The 25646-nt window shown below is 41.1% G+C and overlaps 1 protein-coding gene across 1 annotated transcript in view; it reads right to left on the bottom strand.

Annotated features, from left to right (window-relative positions):
* The window catches only part of PKHD1 (PKHD1 ciliary IPT domain containing fibrocystin/polyductin), a gene marked incomplete at both ends in the record, with an annotated part of 265493 nt that overhangs the window by 101955 nt on the left and 137892 nt on the right, over positions 1-25646 (bottom strand). The window contains 5 exons of the mRNA XM_082305891.1: positions 972-1091; positions 2770-2835; positions 10867-11062; positions 11573-11750; positions 23677-23923. Coding sequence (XP_082162017.1) covers positions 972-1091; positions 2770-2835; positions 10867-11062; positions 11573-11750; positions 23677-23923 — 807 coding nt within the window. The remainder of the gene's footprint in view (positions 1-971; positions 1092-2769; positions 2836-10866; positions 11063-11572; positions 11751-23676; positions 23924-25646) is intronic.

Below are 25646 nucleotides of genomic sequence, written 5' to 3' on the forward strand. Positions count from 1 at the left end.
CAGAGAAGTCGTAACCATGACTGAGGCTCCACGCCCAAATGCCAACACAAAGCAACAGAAACTTCCTTCCACAAAGACTTTATAAGCCAAAACCAGGTGAAAGAGGAAGAGACGCGGAGCAGTGTTGTCCCCATTTCCAGAAGTGGAGCTGTGGTAGGCAGAGAGACTTATCTGGTTTCAAACAAATTAGGCGGAGCCAAGAGTATTAGCAGATCCAGGAGTATTTCAGATACATACAGCACAGTATTCATAGGATCATGCAATAATTATGTCTGGAAGGGACCTCAGGAGATCATGTAGTTCAACTTCCCCATCAGAGCAAGGCCAGCTATTAAGTAAAAAAGTTATCACAAGTTTTCTCCTCCAGATTTCATTGGAAGTTGACAAGTATTTTTGGTAGAATTCAGAAGGTCGTTCATGCAATAAGGTTGTAAACTGAGCTGGGATTTAAATGTAACTCAAGTCTGAGGTTGAAATACAGGCATAGGCTAAAACATCTAGGAGGCATCCACAGTAAGTGGACTGAGAGATTATCATTGATAGTGGGAATTGCAACAGGAAAATAAAATGGAAGGTAATATAATTGTGGAAATGTAAAATATGATCCCTGCAAAAAAACAGAGAGGTGGCTCAAAAGATGAGCTATTTGTGAGCTGTGATTTTGGGTCTTGCAAATTTTCTGCTCCAGAAATAAAGTCCCTGCATATAATTAAGCTTGAATATCAGTATGAGTAAGTGTGTGTGTGTTTGTGTGTATGTGTAAATGGAAAAGAATGATTATTCTTTTCCAAAAATCACACTTTTGTACTGTAGCCAAGATTTCAGTATGACGAGGAAAAAAATGTAGTGTCCTGCACACACTAGAATGGACACTAGTGCCAAGGAGCCCACGTTGCAACACAAACACATATCCTAATGTAAACAGACCCAGCACCCCTACAGAAATTAAACACCTTTTCTTCCTTCCTTACTAGGTAAGATGATGACGTCTTCCCCAGGGCCTGGGATGCTGTGGTTGGATCCACCCCAGCCTTTTTCCACATCATTCCATGTCTCTGGGTGCGACCATTTCAAGACAGCATCAGAAGGAACTACAAAACAGGACATACAAAGGCAGAATTATCATTTTCAGTAGCTGGAAGAATTACCATTTCTTTGATAGTCAAGCATCTGTGGCATTAACATCCTCCTTTTGTCACTGATGAAGCAACACTAACTGCTCTTTGTTATCTTCCATGCTTAAAGGAAGCTGCTGGATGGGAAAAAAAAGATGTCTCCCAGGATCATATTTTCAAAGTTAAAGGGCAGGGAGATAACTGAAAAAACAGATTCAAATTCTTTGGGACCCATCAAAACCAAAGGAAATCTTGAGGTTTGTCATACTTAGCTTATGATACACCTTGTGAATGTGCTTCACAAGCAACTGCTTTTTATTTATGGCATATAAAGCTCTGAACATTTTGAATACAAAATTAAGATGAACAAATGAAAATAAAAGCCAGTCACCTGTGCTTGCATCAAAATGGTAACTAACCCTACCAGAAAGTGCTAACTCTTCTCATGGATTTTTTCTCCCCCAGTGCTCTAGAAAGCAGATTGAATTCCGAGGGTATGGGAATTTCCATAATTTCCCAAAGTATGAAAGATTTTAATAAATGAGTGATCAACTCTCAGAAGCCTGTTAACCCTCAGAAAAGCAGGAGTCTTCCCATTGCAAGGGGTAATGAAGACCTGCCTTGGAAAACCAGCTTGACTGCGACACATGGCAACTCCTGCTCATTCCCCAAAGATTTATTTTTCAGCTCAATCCAAAAGGAAACTTCTAAGCCTTAGCATGAGGAAAATATTGGGAGAAATTAATTTCACAAAATGTAGGTGCTTAACGTGCACTTGTATTTTAGACAGGTAATGAGCCAGTCTTCATAAATTAATTGCCTAAGTTTGCTCTGCCATCAAGAGAGGAAGGAAAGCCTCCAGGGGGAAATCCTGTACACTAAGTTTAGTAAGCCCTAAACTAAAGCAGGCAGGGCCTCCCTCTGGAGGCCTCTGCAAGCACCTACCTCTGTCCTATCACTGTAAAGGAAATTCTGGCATTTTTTTTCTTGAGGAAAGCTTCACTAGGTATTGAAAACACAGTCGCAAGCTCATGCCTAAGTGTGGGGGCTAGACCCTACTCAGTAACATTGTGGAGTAGAAAAACCCTCTATTACGAGCACAGGGAAACACAAAGAAATTAAACTCAGGTGAAGTTCCTTAAGGCTGGGTCTGTTTTTCCATTACTTGTTTGTTCAGGGGAAACACTCTGCAAAAAGGTGTCTAAACCCTATTGCCACCTAAATGATTATTGGTGTTAATACACAGCAAGGCAGCTATGCAACTAAGACCAAACTTTGAAGGCCTCCCTTGTCTCTGGTGTATTTTTCTGTCTGATTCGACATGTAACTGTGCAGTAATGTCAGACTATTACACTAAGATCACTATGAAGCACTAAAATACACTGTAGTCTTACATTCTCCATGACCTTTCTGATCTGCTATGGTATTTCTTAACAAAAGTTTATAGTCTTTTATGCTGTGGAATCATACATTTATCATCAGCAATGGTAGATATGGTTCAATGAAATGCTTAAATGAATGCCAAGAACCCCTGTTGGGTTGATAGATGTGCAAAATATTGAAGTGAAAAATAGCAATCTATTTCTGAAAAAGTAGTAAAAAAGAAATGGTGTGACTCCCAGACCAAGACTTTCAGACACAGACTGTCACGTACCTGGGGTAGGTAACGCCGCTCTTTCCTTCTCTTTCAGTATGACCTGAATCAAGTCAGCTCCTGTGACTGAACACAGAGAATTTTAGGGAGTTATATCAAGACCCTACAAATTAACACAAAAAAAAATCATAGTAAATCGATTGCTACATGTAATTTTCTGACAACATTCTACATTTCTAACAAACAGATTTTTTTTAAGAACAACTATACATGTTTTCTAAGCATTTTTGTCTTTTTTGAGAAAGGATTAAACAAACACATTTTAATTTACAGATACAGAGGGTCTCAAGATAACTCATTAGAAACAGCTAAAAGAAAACATTCAACAATCAGAAATTCTAGGCTGGAACACAAATCTCATTTATCCCACTATAAATCCACAGCAGTTCCACTAACACAAGCGATATTACACCATTGAATGCATAATGTATTAACTGGCTCAAACAGCGAATTACAGCTTTTGTTTTGTAGTTTGGTTTTTATTTTTTTTTTTCCCCCCAAAATCTGGTATCTGAAAGAGATACTTTAATTTGTCAGACTTTATAGACTGAAGACAGGGACCCTGTGTTCGCTACTGTGAAAAGAGGTCAGAAGCAATTATCACAGTTGTAACCTTTGTGCCAGTATATTGTCAGCAGGAGAAGGGCCAGGATAATGCAAATCAAACTAAGAGGAGCAGAAGAAAACTGCTTCAGACCCAGCTAAAAGGCTACCCCCTCTTCACCTCCAGTGGCATATAAAGGCACTTCCTTTCAGTCACCAGACTGGAACAACCGTAGGTTAAAATAGAAACACTGACAAACACATAAATCTCCTGTCCACTGCCCAACCCCTTACGGTGACCCTAAAATGTCATTGGAAGATTTTTTGGGGATGGAAGAATTGTATAAATGAAGCCATTGTCAGAACTTTCCTCAGTTCCAGAACATGCCAGGAACTTTCCTACGTGTGTATCAACCCACCGATGGGATTTCATGACATATTGTAATTTACTTATTTTATCTTTAAACAAGTCTCTGTACTTTTAAATTGTGAAAACCGTCCTTCCCTACCTCCTTCCTTTTCTCCCAGTGCAACTGAGCAAATTTAAAATAACTGAGGTTCATTAATTTTAAGTGTTCAATAAATTAGTATGAATAATCAAAAAACTTGATTCTTTCTGATAATTACTATTTGATGTCAGTTGAAAGCACTCGATTGAGTTAGCAGCATATGCTCCTATGCCAAATGAGGCTTCCATAATTAAATAGAAACTGATTCCATGAGGTTTTTCTCATGTCTGATTAATTAGTAATCAGGTGCCTCAGCCCTGTTCTTCAGTGACACCTTCTCTCCCAATGGTAGCTGTGATCTGATCCATATATCAATCAAGACAATCTGCCCTAAATCATCATATAAAGCTCAAGCTGAACAGCATCATGTCTTTGGGTGGCCACAAGGTGAACCTTTGAGTAGACAGAATGACATGAAGATGCTAATTTAAAGTCTTTGACACAGAGTTCATGTGGCTTTTAGATAACACTCTTCTATGGGTACTTTTATGGCTATGGTGGCCTTGCTACTCTTCTCACTTATAGCAGGGCAAATCAGGAGTCAAAGGTGTTACATCAGTCTAAAAGTGAGAGAACCAAGCCCTGACACCATCCTTTTTTCGATAAATATATTTTGTCAGATTTGTTGAGGTTTTTTTTTGCTTAACTTTGCAGGCACTACAGTGCAATCATCTAATTAAGGATGTTTGTATTGTTCAGAGAAAAGCTGTTCTAATTAAATCCTGAGGGGACATAAAACTTGATCAATATGCTATATAGACCTCATAAAGGGGTTCAGTCCCCTTACACAGTGAAGAAAGGAACCATTAAGACATAACTCAGTACAGTCATGTCCAGAGTCAGGGCAAGGATAAAAGTTTCTCACATTTGAAGTGTCATCCAACCACAGAGCATGACAACTCAAACCATTCTAAGTCATTTATACCCTCCACATGAGTGCAGGAATCAGGGGCTGAATTCTCCACAGCCCTGCAACTTGCACAGTTGGGGTGTAAATGCAGGTGGGGTGTAAAGTGCAACGGTTGTGAATCAGTAGTATTTTGTTGCTATTTCCCACAAATACTCCTAAAACCTGATCAAAACAGGAGAGATACAGGCCTCGGGAATAATCAAGACTACAGTGACATAGTCCTTCTGGTGGTTTTGTTTTGCTGCCGAGTATGTTATCATTGTTTCTGTACAGGACAGGAAGAGATATAGGCAATACAGATGAAGGACGTCATCAGTAAACATTGAATTAAGGTGACTCTTCACAAAATGTAGTTATAAGGCTCCAGGGTTTAGTTGTATAAAACCTTTATAAGACTCATCAATTTTCTGTCTTATTACAGCTCTTCCTGGATGTTTGGGCTGTGAATCATAAATATAGGCCTTCTTGATGATACTCCCAGTAACTTTCTTCTGGTTCAGGGCTCCTTCAGTGAACATGAAGGAGGAGCAACTTAGTCTTTTATCAGCTTTGCAGTGACGGGGAATTTTGCCTGTGGATATTAGGAAGGGCTGAAACTAGGATAAATGGCTCCAATAGCCTGACTTACAAATAACAAGCAACTCCATGCTATTTAACATCAATTGGGCTAACATACATCACAGGAAAATCAAAACTTTTAGACAGCACAATCAACAACACAGTGAGACACACCTCTAGAAACTGGAGAACCTGAGATAAGATATTTTGTCATCCTCTACCAGGATCTGTTACAGGAGGTACCCAGAAATATGGTACCATGGGGACACTGCAGTGAGGAGAGGAGATGTTAAAAAAAAAAAAAAAATTGGGCTAATGGATACAGATTCTTGCTTACAGCAGATTAATATTTGCAGAGGCAGAGGTGAAGGCATGAAATTCCTCCTGCAGAGATCGCATAGTCGAAAGACTATCCCTGACAGGATTATAAGGGCATTTCATCATTTTATTTCTCTAACTGCGACATTCTCTGGTCTCTCTGCTGCCATGCCAGAAGGACAGGAGCTCATCCACCAGGAGAAGGCTGATTTTTCTCTTTGTGTCTGTTACAAAGAGCTAGGAACTGACATTTCATTTCACAGAGGCCACTGAGCAGCCCACATCTGGTCTGAAACAGCTGATATAGGGTGAGTTTTATCTAGATGGAAGAAAAGACTCATGCCTGTGCAACCAGTCCTCTGTAACAAATTAACTCAATTTTTTAGGTCTTTCACCTTGGATTCTCCTTTACCCCTGAGCAACAATGTTGCAGAAAATATCTTTATTTATTTTCTGTATTTTAATATTAGAAACAAACATTCTTAAGGGCCTGTTTTTTCTCTTATACAAAGCAATTACTAAAACCCACAGAGTGTAATGGAAGTGAGATCATTCTTTAGGAATTTAGAAAAGACAATAAGTGTAATCAAATTATTTTTTTGAAGAACGATGGAAACTGCTTCTGACACAGCAGTAATGTGAGGCTGGGTCTCAGGCCCTCTTAACAACTCACACGTGAGCAGCTTGAGCAAAGTCAACAGGATGACCCATCTCCATAAAAGTTGTGTCTACTGAAAAATGTATTTGGGGTAAATAAGAAGTTTGATAATCCTTTCAGTGATGTTTTCAATAATGTTTGTGTCAAGCACTTCAATTAGAGAAAAAAGCCAAGAGAAATCGGGAGATGGAGCAAGCCAACACTTTGTTTCAGTCCAAAGGAAAATGGTTTAAACATTTCAAAAGTGAACAAAAAGGAAAGAACATCTCTGGTTTTTAGCCAATTCCAGTATTGCCCAGAGAACTTAACCAAGGAGCAGTACCATGCTGTGGCACCATATGCTCGTATTTGTAACAGACTTAAAAAGCTCATAATGTTATTATTGTAATTTACACAGGATATTTCTCCTAAAAATATCCCAGATGTCCCAGTGTGACGTTTCTTTCCACCTCCCTTGTTACAATAAGTTTTTTGATTCAGCATGATCACGTCATGTTAGAACCACTCTCCTGAAACCTGGCTGAGCCACAACCCATCAGTGTTTCAGGGAGCCACGCACCAATTTCAGTGTCCATCAGTGACCTTTGAGGAACACTTCTTTCAAGACATGGGGTGCCTCAGAGAAAATCAGGATGATGCTATGAAGATGAATAATGTCAGAGCAAAGCTGCTGATGTAGAAATGACTGGCACAGGATGCCCCAAGCTTCCTCGCCTCTGCCTCACCCAGCATCCAGCAGAGACATGGGGTTATCTGTCTTTCAGTGCTGATTCCTTCAGGTCTGAAAACATTATTTTCAAAGGGACTTATGGGTTCGTTAACAGGGTTGATGTATGTAGGTAGCGGTGAGTACCTTTGTTAACAGGATCATTGCATAAGTAGCCCACATTGAAGAAAAACTCTCCATTACAATTATTTCTCCCCATTCAGTGTCCCCTTCATTGTCCCATGCCAAGGTTTAATTTATGAAACTGCAAGCATGCAAAGCATCAGGGCAACTTAACTCTTTTAATCCCCTCCATAGGGTATATTTTCTTGCCTTCTGTGTTAGACAGACCTTTTTTTCTCCCCCGAAGATAAACAAACACTTGCATGACACTGGGCAATTTCAGATGGAAGGGGGGACATGGAGAAAGCCTGAGCCCAACACAAACTGCTGGCCAAGGTGGCTTCATTCAGCTGCCTGCTTCATTTGAATAACAATATCTTCTCAGTCATGGGGTCTTCCCTCCCCTTCTCTCCCCTTTCCCCGCCATGCAGGCCTGAGCAAAAAGCTGTGTGAATTCAGGAGCCTGCTTGTGAATGAGCTGGCATCTGATACGTATTTACTGACGTTAATTTTGGATGTAATGCACCCCTGCCACTTCCCCACCGTTTGCCCTAAAAGGCTTTCTGATGAGCACAAAGGCAAAGGGTCAAAAGTAAGTTGACCCCTGCCAGAATGTACAATTATTGGAAAGAGGCGGTACACCAGCAGCTGTCGAAACCCCACCGGCGCGGCAAAGTGCTTCCAAAAGTCGGAGGATGACTAATACGCTCGAGCTCTCCCCTCCGCCCCGCAAGAGCCGGCTACTTTCTGCAGGAAGAATTATGGCCCTCCCGAGCAGCTGCAATAATTGTCTTCCCATTGTCCCCCAGCCCTCCCTCCGCCACCCCCTACGAGTGCCCATTGTCGGCGTGGAGTCAAGTGATTATATGCTTGGGCTGATGCTGTTTGCACCCAGCTGCCTGACTGCTGACACACGAGCACCGAGAGGGGGGACCCGCGTCTGCGAGACGGGACTCCGACATACCAGACCTTTTACATAAGTCAAACAGGAACAAATGACTCTTTATCAACCCCTTCTCCCTTTGAAGTGGCGGCTGCTTATAGGCCCTTACAGCTTTTCCTCCTTAGCCCGAGCAAACATCCTCCTTTTGATATGCTACATGCTCATTATCTCTGCCCCATTTAATGATTTTTGATTGAAGGGTGGCAGTGCAGTTGCCAAGAGGGTAGTTAAAGAGGCTCCACGCAGTCAGGACGACAAGAAAGGCTTTCCTTGTGCAGCAGCCTAAATTTGGAGTTTCTTAACAGTGTGTTCTTGTTCTTAGCAGCAGATAAGGGCTGAGCGTGAAATTCTTAATTAAGCAGTAAATAGAGAGTGGGGTGTCAGCAGATGCAGCCTGTAGCCATGGAGACCAAGTCAGATGAAGGAGGGAGCTGAGACTCAACGCCGGCCCCGGGCTCAGGCATGACTGACAGCTGAAGAATCCGACAAAGCTTGTAAACGGGATTAATTAGTTGGCTAATTATTTCATATAGTTAAATGTAAATAAAAAATAAAAAAAACAGCTTGCAGAGTTAGGCGGGAACGTCTTCTGAAGGCCAGACCTTTAAGCGTTGTCCTGTCTGGATGGGTGCGTGGACTGGTGGGTTTTTAAGGCCAGAAGGGACTATTGTGGCAGCCTTCTCTGACCTCCTATGGAGCATGAATCTCGCCTCATGAGGTTTCTAATAGCTTCTCATAGAGCTGGAGCATATTTCTCTGAAAAGACGGCCAAGCATCATCTAAGGACCCTGAGTGATGGCAAGTCCACCACATGCCATGAGTCTGCTCTGATGGCTAATTATCCTCACTCTCTCAGCCTGCACAGCGGAGATTAGGAGAGAAATTAAATGGCACACCAGGGCTAGGAATCCGCTCGCTTTGTTTCAGACTTTTACCCTACCAACAGCATTAGATATTAGGTACCCGACACTGAATTATTGATCTCATTGCTATAAAAGTCCTTGCTGAAAATGTTCACAGCATGAATTATACACGCTAGGTGTTTTCATAAATTTCCCCTCATGTACTCTGGATGATTGTTTCTCTCTGTATTAAAATGAGAAACAACAACAAGCTCTTCATATAATAAAAATCAAGATGAAAGGAAGGCAAGAGAAGGACAAGAAAGTATCTATGATGCACGAGTGACATATGCCAGCCAGATCACTTTGTCCCAGTCTTCCCAAGACTGTCATCTGTTTTATTTTCAACAGCAGCAAGAGGCCAAGATATAGGTGTCATCTTCTGACCTTTCTCATGCTGCCCTATTTATGAAAGGGCAATTCAGGATATGCCAACTGAAAAACAGTTGACTTTTATATTTGAAAGAACAAATTTACACTGTTAGTAAACTGAAATAATAAAAACATATTTCTTCTTTCAGTAGATACCTGGCATGATCTTGGGTGAGGCTTAGATTCACCAGCTAGTTTTATACTAGCCAATGTATATCTATACTATATCTAAACAGGGCCAGGAGATGGAACTAAGAGCTGGACCCCAGTAATCTACATGACTATATTGCTGGCCAAGTTCCTGGCACAACTTTGGCCCAGACCAATGCACTCTCCCAGATGGTTACCATTATGGTTTGGGAGTTAGCACAGGACAGGGATCTTTCCTAATTTGAAGCCTGGGTGCACCCAGCCTGTTTTAAGAAATAAAATGTTAAGCTTTATGGACACAAGCTGTGCAATGCCAGTTGGCCACAGGACCAGAGATGGATGCAGCAAGTGTGACCCTCTGACTGAGGTTAAGGTATGGGCTTCCCCGTTTCTCCTCAAATGTACACTGGATGATTTTCATTGCTGTCAGACTAAGCTCAGTGGATTGCCTGCCCTCATTCCAGCCATGCTTTCCTCTCTCTCACTGTCCCAGTGATTGTTCTAGTTGCTCATTCCTAAACAAATCCTACATGAGAAAGCCACTTGCATGTCACCTCATCAGTGCAAATCAAGAGAAATTCATTAAACCAAATGGATTAGATCACTGACAAAATTTTCTGTTACTGTGAAAATCAGCATCTTTATACTTTAGCTTCCCTCTATGACAGTCATGAAGGGTAAGCTGTGCTTCTCAAAGGCATTGGAATGTTTTTTGTGATTTGTGGTTCTGCTATTTTTAATAATGGTGACAATCATTACCTTGCCTTTTACATCTAGAACTTAGACCCTTATAAAATCATTTGCTTGAGAATGGGAATTGTGGAAAATGTCCCAAATTTAAAAGAATAAAAGAAAGCTGAATAAATATCAGTAAATATCTGAATTTCTTAAAAAAAAAAGACCACCACACTTCATGATCTAGTGTACAAAGCCAACATACTCAAATGTAAAGGTTTAAGACATCTTTGAAAGTTTACAGTGATAGGAAAAATTCTTGCCCAGTAATCCTATTGCCTTCAGCGGGCTCAGCCTAGATAGATTGCACATGATTTATTAATGATACATGTGATATGGGACCAGCTGACAACAGAGATCATTAGTGGAATTTAATGCCTTTTCCTCTCCAAAACACCAATTCAAATTCAACTGATGTCACATCACCCACTATTTATGATACTCTCCTTTTGTTGATAGATCAGACATCAGATAGATCAGATAGAGATGGACCTGATGTGCATACGTTTACCTATTTGATTGATCTTTTTGAAGGACCTCTCACTTATTGAAAAGAAGATGGCTCTCTGTCTAAGGCCTTATGTAGTTTGGGGGTTTAAATTAAAAAGACATCAGCTCTGTCACCATTCTTGAACAGAAAGGTACATTGCATCCCTCGTATTGCACTTACCCAAATAGGTTAACTTCCTCAGTCTGCTGTCAAGATACCAGTCACAGCTCCTATGATGTCTGTATGAAGGCAGCGATTGGAGCGGCTGTCCAGTCCTTGTCCCACAAGACACCACAACCTCAGGATGGGCAGGAAGATCCTTGTGTTCCACCAGCAAGTAATTCCCAGTCGTGAAGTTGCTAAATGTCACTGAATACTAGAAAAGAGGGAGTCAAAATAAACATGCCTGTGTCTGTGATTAGAGCCCCATGGAGTGCAGTATAAAGGGAAAAAGAGGACAGTGGTCTTCACAGGCAACATATTCTTTTGCAAAATGTGTATTAGAAACATAGAAGAGAGAAGTAAAATTAAGCAGGTGATGGTGAATGCAGACAAAATCAACTGCCCTCATCACCCTTAAAAGGTGCAGAGGAACAATGTCTTCTGAAAGCCGTGCTTCAGTGTGTCTTAGGTAGTACAAATTTTCTTGATTCCTAAGCACCACACTGAACTTTCATCTCAGATGTCCAAAATCATCTTCCTGCTCCAAGTTACTACTGAGAGCTTCAGGGACTAGGTCATCATATCTAAGCCCTGTCTATAACTATATAGAGATTTTCTCAGTGCACATAACACTTTTTTTCCTCTCTCTGCTTGCCCAGAAAGAGGAAAGCATGATTATCACTTCCAAATACAATTTTGAAATTATAAAAAATTCCCGTGTTACCTGGAGCTGTTTGCTGACCAAAGGGTTGTCAAATGTCAACACATAAGTCTCTTTATCCAAGAGGAGAACCATCCAGCCGTACAGGTTTGATAAAGTATCAGGGACATAATTGACTGTGGTTGTCTTATTCCTACTGTCAGTCACAGTTAAATTATAGGGAATGTCTGGAGCCTCTTTTCTGGAGGAAAAAAATATAATCACATTTTTTCACTGAACTCTGTCATTTTGCAACCTTTACAGTTCTGTTTTTATTTGAATTACAGTAGTATATGCTGTCTCTCTCTCAGAATGTGACTTCGTTTGTGTAGTTCTTTACAAATACGGTAAGAAATGATCTCTGCCTGAAGTGCTGTAAAAAGAGAAAGAGAGAGACAAAGGGTGGAAGAATAAAGGCACAGAGGAGCAAAGCTTGTGCCAAAGCAGAACAATGGCAACAGCCAGGGTACCAACTCCTACACTGTAGGAGTATTTCCCCGTCCACCAGACTCATGAGCCTCAGGTCCAACTTTAAGGATCTTCAAGAAATTTGATAGTTTTCTGATTACTCACTCACATTTCAGTGGTCAAAAGTTTCATCGAGGCTGAAGGTGCAAAAATCCTGTGTAACTCAAAAAGCTGCTCTGCCCCCAGGTCAGCATGCAGTATGAAGCTGGGGCTGCTGCAGACATGAAAGCCTTCACAAAGTGGGTGAACTTTTAGTACAGCAGTTCTTCTGAGCATCCAAATGAGTACTCAAACCCCTTTTTCACTAGAACTTTGCACTTCTAATTTCTGTCCAATCTAGTCAGAGGAAAAAACCTCACTGAACAGATCAACAATAGTAATGATAACATGAGTGGGCATAAACCCTTTAGATTTAAGGGCTCTGGAGACCTTTCTCTGCTAAAAATAGGAAATAATGCAGTGAAGCTGGGATGGGTATAACCATCCAACTTGACTTCCTCTCCAGGGGTAGGCTCTGTCTTTTTCCTGCACATAGACTTTTTTCAAATTATGCTAAACTGATCTTGGTTATTTGAGTGTCTTTCCAGAATAAACTCTTACTGCTATGATTGCCAGTTTCCCCAGGATGGAAGACTCTGTAAGGTGAAGTCCAGAGATACAGAATATTCTGCTGTCAGGAACTGCTTTGTTGAAAGCAACAAACTACATGAAGGAAAAGATAAATCTGAAATGCAGCTAACCCTTCTGATGTTCAAACACTGAACATCCATTGTCTCTTCATGTCTGATTGATCAGGGACACCTGATCATAAGCCACTTCTTCAGAACAAAGATCTTACCTCTAGTCCTCAGCATCTTACATTCCTACAACAGCTCTTGAAACTGATGGAAACCATGGTTGAAACTATGCTCTGATTAGCTACAGAGTGTTACTGCTTCACATCTGGAATGAAAATGGGAGGCTCTCCTCTCCTAGAGGCAACAAGGAACATGAAGCTCCTCCAGAGGATGTCAGATGTGAGGTGAGATAAAATGTTCTCTGGAGCTGATGTTTCTCCATGACCTGAATGAATTTGGGTGACAAGACTTCCACATTAGAAATTGCATTTTGATATCAAAATTCAGGAAGAATAAATCCTAGCCTAAGAATCCCTTCCCTGTCCCCTTACTGCATACACATGCACAGACTGCCTAAGCTTTTCTGAGAATTTGATGCATCTCATTGCAGCACTTGTCTCTGTAGCAGCTGGCAGAGATTATTCCCCACCCTGAGCATGATCCCAGTCGGCTTGCAAAGGGATTGATACAGGGTTGGCTGTACCACTAGACATACAGGAGGAGCTCTGATTGAAGCATCCAAAATCCTAGCAAGAGTCTTACCTCATCACTACCAGCATGTCCCATCCCTGGCCCTGCCAACACTAAGCTTGTCAGAAAATTGAGGTTGCAGCTGCACAAATGCAACTAACAATTTTTTTCTTGCTTCTTGCATTCTTCACATTATGAATGGGGAATTGTTAGGGATACACGTCCCAGGACTGTAGATCTCATTCGCAGCTGAAGAGAAGCGTTGCTGACTTGCCAAGGTACCCTAGGGCCATGATTCTGCCATAAAGATGAATGCAGCAAATTTATAAATGAATCAAGTGCTGCTGCAGGATCAAGGCAAGTTGGCAGTTTCACCTTTAGTCCACTTAGTCAGTTTTGGCATTTGAGCTGACACTAAGCCTAAAAAAACCCCACCCTCTTTTAAGCATATCTAAAATGGTATTTCTAAATATTGCAGTATTACCCTACAACTAGACAGCTCAGCATATTACCCAACCCTCCAGACTGGGTATGGCTTACTCATGCAAGATAGACAGTGCTAAAACTCATGTCATACTGCAGTTTGCCTGTTTGTATTTGCAATTTTTGGTCATTTTTCCCCTTGCTGCTTTGGAGACAATACATAATTACAATAGCAGTCATCTTGGAGGAGGTTTGCCTACATATTTTTGTTTTTTCTCTTTTAAAATCACTTTTGTTTTTTTTTTTGTTATTCTGGTGGCTGTCATTTTGGCAAAGGACTTTCTGGTTACCCAGAAACATTCAGCTGAGAAACAGCAGTGGGAAACAGGAGAAGTGTGAATCAACAAAGAATCACTCAACCAGAAGATATTGGCAGACCAATGAAACCGACTGGAAGGAGTTTATAAGGCTTAAACAGCTTTCGTACTACTAATAAACCTCCTCTTATAGGCATTAACTGGACCAGGATATTAGGCTGCTAATTAAGCAAGTAAATGACAACAAGCACATTATTGCCACAGTTATCAGCACCTGCACAGGTATTCAGGAAAATATTTCTAGTAGCAGAAGCACACCACACATAACGCGGTGCAACATTAAACTCCCCTGCACATCAGAAATTGCCTTATTGAGTTACAAAGGTGCACAACACCACAGCAAGTGATGGAGACTCAGACCCATCCTCTGTGCAACATAAATCCACGTGTTTTTCTCATTACTCATTTTACTCTTCATCACTGGAGAAGTCTGATGAGACAGCCTGAATCACTTTTCTCAGGGACTTCTACCTGGTACTTCCAAAAAGTTTTAAAGACAGAGAAGAAGGCCTGGAAGGGGCAATCCTGCTGGGATATAGGGAGGGATACACGTCACCTGATTGATCTGCCAGAAAGTTAGGTGGCAATTCCACACTAGCCATGTAGATTCACTGTTGAATTAAATGTGAATCCAACTCTGTTGGACATTGATCTTGACAAGACGTTTATAAAGGCACCCCAAATAAATATCTGAAACTAGACAGCTAACTTTCAGATGGTTACAGTTAAGTGAAATACATTTTTCCCAGTATGCCTACTTATAACACACAAGTCCTCTCTCCCTAGACTTCAAAACCAGGATAGACTTTTGACTGCTTTGGACACTACAAACTTTCTTTTTCAGTTAAGTGTTCTCAGTCTTTGTGACAGAGAGACAGGGAGTCTTCACTGGAGAATCTTTGGTTTGAAAATGCCTTTTTTTAATGCTGGAAAGCCTTTCTGAGGAAGAATGCTTTGCATGGTTTCATACCATGATAGTCTGGATTCCCTGACCTTCACCTGGAAGTTTGTTCATGACTCAGGAAGGAAAGGGAGCAAGAGATATCTTATGGCCTGAAATCTCCGCGGTATCCTTGACCTGGAATGCTGCGTCCTTGCCTTTTACATACCTTGCTCAAGGTGTTACTACCCACAAACACATACCCTACTCCTGACAGAATGCCAGTACATCAAAACCAAAATGTGGGGAACCTGAAAAAGTTTGCAGGTCTGCATGGAAGTTAACCAGTATAAGACAACAATGAGCCTGAGACTACATTCCCCTTGAAAGGATGTCAGTGTGCTGGTTTTTTTCACCTATATGCCAAACAGACACCAAAATGGAAGTACCCTACTAATGGAATTACCAGCCACAATTAGCACCATTTCCATTTGCCCTAAATAGCCAGCGATTTCACTGTGCCCTAAATAGCCACCAATCTACCTCTCCTTAATGTTAATGAAGCAGAGTACTGCGCACACACACGAGTATTTCTAATTCAGAGGATCCGAGGGAGCCTGCATGCATCATTAACATGGAGAGCTTCATTATCAGAGGAAAGAGCCTTCCCCTGAACTTCCCCTGGCTTTATTTGAAAGAAACTAGGAGGCAATGGTCTTAATGCAAAATTAACCCTCACTTTAAACTGCTGGAAGCCTTTACAAAGTGTAAGGTGAAAAAAAAGGATGACTCATTGAAAAGGCTGTATTTTTATATTGAAGCAGGTTTCAATTAAGGAGCAATTTGCTTTAGAAATATGGCAGGATTACTGGATAGGACTTTACAGTCAGCCACAATTTACCAATTGTGATTGTATAAACTGTTATGTAATTTAGCTCAAGTGCATTGTGCAGAACTGCTCAACATAGATGAGCCACAAAGGATTTGTTAAACTAATCAACAACATCAAGTAGAACAAATATTAACTCTCCTGTTTATGTTTACCATTAACTTACTTATCCTAAGGGTGCATATCTTTGTGTATGAATGCAGACGCTGTGTTTAGCTCTAAATGCTTTCTGCTTGATACATTTGTGTAATAATCCATTATGATTATCCCTTTCCAAAACAGGAAACAATATACCATTGAACTTCAAATGGGACACCAAATGTTTATATCAACAGTCCAATTTATTGTTAACCAAATGGAGGCTAATTCCAAATTATGACCATACCAAACAATTTACAGGTTTGATGCTGGGCTCAAAACCAGTTCATTTTATTTTAATTGCCAAGAATTAAGATTTTTCAGCTGTTTTAAGTAAATGTGTGTATCTTTATTGAGACACCAAGGACATGATTCAAATCTGCCTTATATTATGAACCCTTACCATCACTGAGTTTTTGCATACACAGGTCTTTTCGAAAATAACCAGATCTTTGTCGCTGATCCTGAGTAGCCACCACGCAATAGGCCTGCTGAATTTGAAGTAAAAGAAGAATTGAGATGATCTCCCAGTAGCAGAGAGGGTTATGACTGACAAGGTAAGATGGCTTTATTTAAAGTAGCTTTTGAGTTTGCTACCCCTGGCTTCCTAACTCCTCTCAGTTCTTAAATCAATTCCCCAGCTCCTATAGTATACAGGTTGATATTTTAAGGAAAACTAAAATCAGATACAAAGTCTGAGCTGGAAAGTAGCTGGTAAGCAAGCAGTTCAATCACGTCTGCAGTGTTAGCATAACAAAGATCTGTGGAGGACCACTTTGTCACTCCCCTTATCTCATGTCAGGCAGAGCTCTAAAGCATCCAAAGCAGATCTGAAAATCTGGATGCAAGTACTCTGGGCATGGTGTTACTACACCTCTGTTGCCCACTTGTGGTCCTTTACCAAGTCATACAATTTTAGGGCTAAAAATACATTGGTTATGGCAGTGAGCCCCAGCTGGCACATCTGGCTTGGATATATCCAGCCCTCAAGAGACATCCAACCGGATTGTCAGGTTTTTCCTTGCAAGGAAAGAAAGTGTAGGGCTAGCAAATGCTGTCACTATGCTAACTATATCTCCCTGCACCCAGAAACATCCCATACAATGGTAAAGCTGAGGGGGTAGACCTGGGAAAACATCTTCTCTTGTATACTCATAAGCTTGTGCAGGATCTGGCTTTGCTGCCAATACCCCAGGCTGCAGGGTAAATGGAAAGGGGTCCTACACTGGGAATCAAATTTCTCTTGGCTGCTTTGGTGGGATGTCTCAGATGCCAGAAATATAGCACAGTGAGAGTTGAACCTCTGAAGTTTGGCTGATGCGTTGGTTAACTGAACAGTCAACAGTCAATGACTTAGTATTTGCCTTCCATATTATGGCTGGGTTATAAGGTTGGCTTATGAAGCCAAGTGAGCATGTAAGCTGCCCCATGTGTGAATACAGTCATGTATACAGGGAAGATACACACAACTAGAGAGCAACTGAGCATGTACACATTGAGAGAAGAAGTGTGATTTTAAGGGTGTTTCACAGCAGGTGGATGTTCATCTGAAGGCACCACAGTAAGTAAATATCAAAGGAAAAGCAAAACTAGAGTAACCATTTGAACTCTCTTCAAGACTCAAAGACACGGAGGTAGGGGGTATGCTATTCTTTTCACACTAACCCATCAGCAGCGGCTGGGTTTGCAGCAACTGAATGCATGCACTACAGGAGAGGATATTAGACCAGATTTAAGAATTAAGGCTATAAAGAAGAAAGTTAATCTTTTCCTCTGCAGCAGACTAAGAAGAGGGAAGCAATAAAAGGCTCAAACTACAAGACTGGTGCTGAGCAAGTGCCAGGTTTCCACAGTGAGAAGGGGAAAGCAAATGAAAGGGAACAAGAGGCAAACTTCCTTCTGGTATGCGTAGCCGCAAAGTGTTTGGAGTCCCCTTTGCCGCAAGGTGCTGCCTGGCTGCCGATTATTCTAATGCTCTCCTCTTGTAAAAATTATGCATAATGTGAAGAAACTTTTAAAGTCACTTAATCATGTTACGACAATTTTTTAATGAAAATTTGTTTTAATATTAATAGAGACTCATATTTTCATGATAATATGGGTAGCGGTGGCATTTGGAGCAGCCGTATCTAGCCTGCAGCCATGCTGCGCTGTGCCATGGCATAAGCTGTTCTTCAGACTACTCAATAACTTTCTAACATATAAATTTATAAAGACTTTTATAAGCTTCAATTACATTTTTAAAAGACATAAAAACCCTCTTTAAAGGGTGCTTAAGTGACACATTAGTTTAACTTTCAACTGGACTTCATGAAGAAGGCTTTTGTTACAGCAATGCAAGCTTGGAAAAGGATTCCCAGTGCTCTGGAAGTTGTTGGGTGACGTGGTTCAGGACAGAGAGTCAAGAAATGCTCAAGACACTTGTTTTCTCTAAAAAAAGGGCTCCTAGGGTTTTTCTCTAACAAAATCCCAATTTTTTTCCAAACATACATTTTTTGGGGGAAAAAAGTGCCAATACACTACATGTACTCTGGTAAATTAAACAGCACAAAGATAAAGAGTCAACATCACTTGCGTTCAATTGCCCACATTGTAACCGTTAAATAATTGAAATGGTCCCAGACATGCTTTTGGCTTGTGCCAACAAGCACTATCCCAGACAGCTCACAGGCAGGAGATCTTTCCTAAAAGGTAGCAGTGATGCAACTACCCTGATGTCTTGGAGGCTAAGGCTTGAATGCGCCTGAGGTTGCTGGGTTAGAGGTTCCTGGGTTAGAGGTTCCCATACCAGGACTCCCTTCTCAAAATCCGTGATTTGCCTCAGTCTTTAAGATTTTTGGAGCTGGAGTCTGTCCCTGAAACTCAGGGGAAGCAAAAACCCACCACCTCAAGCCCTTCATGCTTTTTATTGAAGAACACAGAGAACGCACCACTCTAGCCAAGAGAGAGCTACCGAGCACAGCAGATGAGACTGCTTTACTGCTATTGCCTGAAACCTCCTTGTACAGTGTGACTTCATGTCAAAATGAGGATGCTCTTGTGCTATCACTTTGGCCTGATGATGATCAGCAAATGTGGGTTCAGTGCTCAGAGGCTTGTAATCTTTTTCAGGCCTGATTTTGATAGCACCTCTGTCTTACTGACTACAAGGACTTTCCATGAGTGGTAAGTACAACTAGGAAGTAGCAAGTTGTAGATGTGGTCGTGTACTCCAGGGCCTGGTAGAGCACAACAGAAGGATTTCTTCCAGAGCAATTTTTTAATTCTTTGTTCATCAGAAACTGAAGAAAGCCAAGCAACAGTACTTTATTTTTACTGAGATTAGATGAATCCAAGAGACTGCACTGTTAGGAAATTCTTCCTGTCACCGACCTATCTTTCTTCTCTCTGCTCAACCTCTGCCAATTGCACCTAGTCGTGTTTTGTTGTATTAATCCTAAACTATTCCCTTTTTATTGTGAACATTTCAAATACCTCTGGACAAAATTCACCCTTTCTTCTTCTCCTCCCACCTCCTCATCCTCTGGTCGTGCTGTGGATATTTTATTAATTGACTCTCATCCTTAATCCCCCCCAGCTCCTTTCATTCCCCACCGTGTTCCTCTACCAGGTCCATTTTGGAGCGCTGTCTGTGTGAACGAAACATCCGTGACTCACTGCTTTTACTTGGCTGCATGCTGACAGTCTTTCAGCTTAACATGGTAGTGATTTGGCTGGTAGGAGCTACTCAAGAGAGAGGATCTGGAAGCAGCACAAGAGGATGTTCTCGGTCTCTTGGGCTACTCTGTTAAGTACATAGTCCTTGAGAAGACAGGGCTCTGCTACTCGGACTGCCAAGTATCTTTGATGTAAGTTGACTCCCAGCTTGTGCAGATGAATTATAAAGAAGGGAAAAAAAGATGACTTGCTTGAAAGAAAATGTTGATTGAGAAGTTCCTGGTCAGTGATAAGACTAATCTAAAACTCTTAAGCAATTTACTGGGAAAGACAAAGTTTAGGTCAGGGCTCAAATTTTTCCAGAGTTCAATAGTAATGGTGCAGATGAACTCCTGTTTGTACTCACTCCTTAACCACCTTTTGATGCAAGGAGGATGAGGTGTATTGAATACAGTAACAACTATCATGAATTATTAACATTAACATTGTGACTGTATCCAAAAGGAATCAAATCAAACTACAGGCAATGTTGTGAGAAGCTCCATCCACCTGCACGACCTCAACCCAAAGAGCTGGTAGTCCATATAATCGAGGTAAACACAGACTAGAAAGGGAATTGTTTTGCAAGACCTCATGGTTAACTGGTCCAGAAAGACATTTAGCACAGTTGTATTTTGTCTTCTACCCACTACCCTTTTTGTTATATCAGAATGATTTCCAACTCTGAATTTAGTGCAGACTTTTGTTTTCATTATGAGAAACAGTAATCACATGCAAAGCCTGTAGGTAGCTGAAAGTCTTATTGTTTTCCCCTTCAATGGAACATGCGATTTTTTTTTTCCTATTTGGGAATGGTTGGGGTTTTTTTGTCCTTCTTCTAAAACATGAATTATAAGACAGATGTGAATTATTAACAACCCTCTGATAGAACACTTCAGGATTTCTGTCTGTGTACTACTAACCTGAAACGCGAAAAAATGGATAACGGTTCAGGCTTGCACTTCAAAAAGAGAGTGAAATGTCGAGCAGGGCGCTGGGAAGTGAAGATGTGCATGGGAAGAAAAGCAGAGTGGCGTTTAGATCACTAAAAGCCTTTTCCACTCCCTTTCTTTTTATGCCAGGAATTCACAAGTGTCCTCTCTGGGTAACAGAAGTGTTGGTAGCACTTGGCTGAGCAGTATTTCTCCACTGGACCCCTTTAGCTGCCAGTTGCTGAAAGGCAGGAACAAGTCCAGCTTGGGGAGGCATGTGCAACAGTAGAAGTGAGCTGGGATGGCACTTGGGAGCTGTATGACCATCAAAGCTGATGGGAAGAACCTGGCTGTATCCCCGGACTGGGTTGTTACAAAGGTGGGGCATGAGGCAGTGACAACAGGAGGCTGAGCTCTCCAAAACCATTTTCTATCCCTCTAGAAATTAAAAAAAAAAAAAAAAAAAGAAAAAGTGGCATTCTATTGCAAACTTACAGTAGACATGATTTACTGGGAGTGTAAAGAGATACCAGCAAGTAGGACATGTACCCTACATCATAAGACGAGGTTATATCCACACAGACAGAGAGATCTTCTCCAACAAAACCATATCTCATCCACTCATAAAGTGTGTAAGCACTCAGACACAGACCTGTGGCTACAACTCTCCTGATAAGCTAACTGGTGCTGTGGTCTGCCCTCTGGCCTTGAGGCTAGCTGGCATGGCCTGGCCATATCCATGCGATCAAATTCCTTCACCCTCCAAAACAACATGGAGACATCTAAACTGCCCTGCTGAAAATGGTTCCTTGGGTTGTGCTGACCTCTAAATTGTACCCACGAGTTTCTTGGGCATGGGATAACTGTCCTGGGCTAAAGTCATGCTTTGAAAATCATCACTCAATTTAGGACTGAGACACCTAAACGCCAACTGTTATTTAAATATACATCGGGTGACCATTACAGTCACTAACATCATAGTAAGTACAGTCAGTAGAAGCCCAAAGGGCAGTTCAGCTGACCAGCCCCTAAGAGAAAGATCAAAGAAACAGAGGCATCTAGTGCTGCTTAAAATGTCCCAAGCAATGAAAAACTTTGATGTGAGATGTTAGATCTGACACAGTGTCTCCAGGAGATCCTTGCCCTTCTGCCATGGAGTGACAAGCTGAGAGAAGGCATTTTAAGTGGCACTAGACATCTCTCCATGGGCAATCGAATCAAGGACGCAGGTTTCCATCCGCTGTAATGGGACACATTACCAGTGTCTACATGATGACCACATATGTTCTCCAGGACAACATCTAAGTTTATATGTCTTAAACCCAATTTGAATTCACTCATATTGAATTTCTGGTTTACCCACCAAATCTTTCCAGTAATTTTTGATTGCTGAATAAGGTCTGAGAGCTACAGCACAGATTTACTGTAGTCCCTTTCACCCTTAAAGTAATTTGTTTCATTTATGCTTTGGGTTCCTCTATCATAACTAAGACAACAAACAAATGGGTTTTCATTTCCAGCTATAAACAGCGGTATTATCAAAGTGCCCATTGAAATCATGTGAAAACTGACATCTTAACTCTGGAAAAGCAACTATCTGATTGCCAAAAAAGTTCTTCCACTCACAATAACAAAAGTTTATTCTTGAATTTAGTATCTCCCTTCCACCATTGTCTTATCCCATCATGTTGACGGGAAACCATAACTGTATAGACTGAAACAGGTTGCTTAGGTTGTGAGCCTGGGTCAGTATTAATAAGGTTTGATGATCTGAATTGACTAAATTCACCTTGCAGCAAACAAAGAACAGCAAAATGAAAGACCAGAAAGTCCTGATGAGGCGGGTAACAAAGTCATGGCTCTAACAGAGTGGCAGAAACATATCTACTGGAAAGTTTTCTCTTAATTTAATACATCATGAATTTATATCTTCTATACAATATGGCTGTTCATGGCATGAGAGCTGAGCCCATGAAATCATAAAATGTTGAATCCAGTTTTAGTAGAAAACATAATACATGAATCTGACAGTATATGAAACTAACATAGCAATGAAATCAGATGGTCATGATTTTCTGCCTAAGACATGAAAAGCTACCTTGTTCATGACTGCTTGTTCTTTGGGAGCATTTGGGAAAATCTCTCACAATGAGCATAAAAGGAAACATTCTTAGAACTTGACTTAAAATCTAATTGAATTCAAACTTTTTTTTTTTAACACTGCATCTTATTATCCACTGAGAATGATGATATGGGTGATGATATTCTCTCATAATCTGGGAGTATTTTATAGGACAGCATTCAGAAAACCTTGGCAAAGTTTGCAATTCACCCACTAAATCTCTGACTGTCTGGGGCTTGGCCATTGATCTCACTTTGCATATCAGTGCTCACCTTGAGCTGGATTCTTATTTCTACAAAGGCCAGTTTATATCCTCCTGGTAATTTGAAGAGTGACAAAAAAGCAATACACCACAGTCTCCAATTAAAGACCCACTTAACACGGCCAGAATTGCTTCTAGACAGGAATCAAGACTATGAATAGGATACCAAGGGAAGAAAGATAAGCAGCTTGCTGACACCATCAGAAAAAAAAAAAATTGAACTTGGGCAGGCCATATATAAATTAGTAAATAAAATAAACCAAAGGCTGCCCTCTGGCCTGGAGGCCAATTGGTATGCATAATTCTCATAGCTGTCCACACAGCTAAGTTCTCCTCTCCAGAAACATGATGACTGCATCCAAATTGCCAGTTGGGAATGGTCCCTCTGCTATCTCTTAGACCGTTCCTGAGAACTAGCAGGGCGAGAACAAGGAGCCAGAACAAAACCAGTGCCAGAGATCACATGGACAACACCACAGACTAAAGTATGCTAGTCCTCAGGCTTTTGACCTAGTTTAGGACCCAGCAGAGAGGCAGGAGTGTTGGGACTCTGTTCAGACCCAGCAGCTCTCTCAATATAAAACATAGCAAGCAATATCCATGCTGATTTTTCAGACGTGGAATGGTTACTTACAAATGAAGAGACATACGGTGGAAAACAAGGTCGCTGCCACAAACACTGCCACCAGAAGCTTGACTGAAGTTGGCACTGGCTGTGCAAGACACTGCAAGGATATCTGTGGAAGGGAGGAGATGACTTCCTTTCTGCCCCGTGACAGAGCCGTCGAGATCCTCAAGGATGGCAGAGTGAGGAAAGGGGAAGGATACTTGGAAAGGTGAGTTGATGAAGGTCAAACGTTCAGCTCTCACTGTAAACCCACCTGGGGAGAACAAGAAGAATTTTAGAAACAGAGACTGATCTTTTCAAGTAATAGGCCTGAAAACATCTCCGGAGCAAAAAAGACTAGCTTCATTTCACCTTTGCTTTGGAAAAATGTCTGCTGAGTCAACAAGAAGGGGAGATTCAGGAAAATAAATTAATAAATAGAGATGGCTGTAGAAATTGCCATTGCCATGCTATGGCCAGGTCCAACCTGTCCAGCGCCCTGTTGTGACAGGACTTGTGGTTACAGACTCCTCCAATCCAGGTGCTGCTCCTGGCCCTACCAGCATCTCCTCAGTGACTCCAAACGTTTCTTCACAAGTCCCACTGCCAAAAGTTACAGTCCCCAAAACAGTGATTTTATAGAACCTTTCTACCTTGTTTATAAGATAAATTCTTTAGAGATAAGGACTGTTTATATGTGTGTAAATATACTTGTGTGCATATGTACAGCACCTGGCAGAATAAAGCCTTGGCTGAAAAGTGTGGCTGGAGGATCTTTTCATTACTGTAGCATAGATAGCTACAAAAAGGAGGAATATTCATGTGGGCTAAAACACAGGAAGTTTTTGAACACATTAATATTTCCAGAAATGTCAGAAAATCATTGCCCCATGGACCATAACAAGTCAGCTTTGGCATGAGTGTTCATGCACCGCATTGGTTAGTATTTGACTATCCTATTCTCAGTTGTAGCCTCTCCGAGTCAGATTTTACTATTCCTCATGTCCTTTGAGCTCACCTCCTGAAATCTTTTTCTCTGTTATGTTATTGTAGGGCAGTATTCATTTATATATAAATATATTTAAGAAGTAATTGCAGCTGGAACATTCTTCAAACAGCCTTTGGGTACCTCTTCAAAGCTCAAAAGGATGCTTATTTTATATGTTATCTTAGGCAAATTCACCTAAGGTTTAGGCTGGCCTGAGGTAGGAGCTTGGTGAAATTCTGTGAGGTTGTGTCATAGCTGTTAAAGAAATCATCGCTCTTGAAATTTTACCTCCCAAAATGAAGAAGCAGAAACAAGTCAGTGTATAAAAACCTCTTCCACTGAGAAAATAAAATCAGTGCAAAGATAAGGTTACCTTTGTCTTAAAAATATGTGCGATATGTGGCTTCAACTAAGTGATGAAGCTATTTCCAAGGGAGATTGGAGAGAACCTGCAACCACAGCGCATGCAGAGCAGAGCAGCTAAAGGGTCTGGTTCATCCCACCAGCAATGTCAGCAAAATGCATGCACTAAAGAGGGTGACCATTGTTGAGGACTGGTTGGTGTGCATATCTCTACAATCCCAGCTCAGGGATTTTCTCAGTTCATCTGAGCTGCACACTAAGCACAGCATTTACCTTGCATCTACATATCATCATCTCATGCCCCACCTCCCTGTGGATGGGGAAGAGCTATTATCCATCTGTCCCAGTTGGGGAAGTGAAACAGAGAGAGTAACACTTCTGCAAACTATTAATACAGCGAAACCTAAGGAGAGCAGGTATGCAAATACCTCAAAACCTAGCTGCTGATAATTCACCTATAGCAAACATAATGACAAGATTACAGAAGCAAAACTGGTCGAGTACTCTTCATCATTATATGGTGCTTTTTGTGGGATTCAGCTGAAATACCTATCAGTGGCTGTCCGTGGAAACTCTGAACTTGTAAACATCTGAATTTGAAATAGGAGGAAGCCAGGGACTGTGGAAACCCTGCTAAATAAGTGTA

This window comes from Platalea leucorodia (assembly GCF_965183815.1).
Source record: "Platalea leucorodia genome assembly, chromosome: 3".
Classification (NCBI taxonomy): Eukaryota; Metazoa; Chordata; class Aves; order Pelecaniformes; family Threskiornithidae; genus Platalea; species Platalea leucorodia.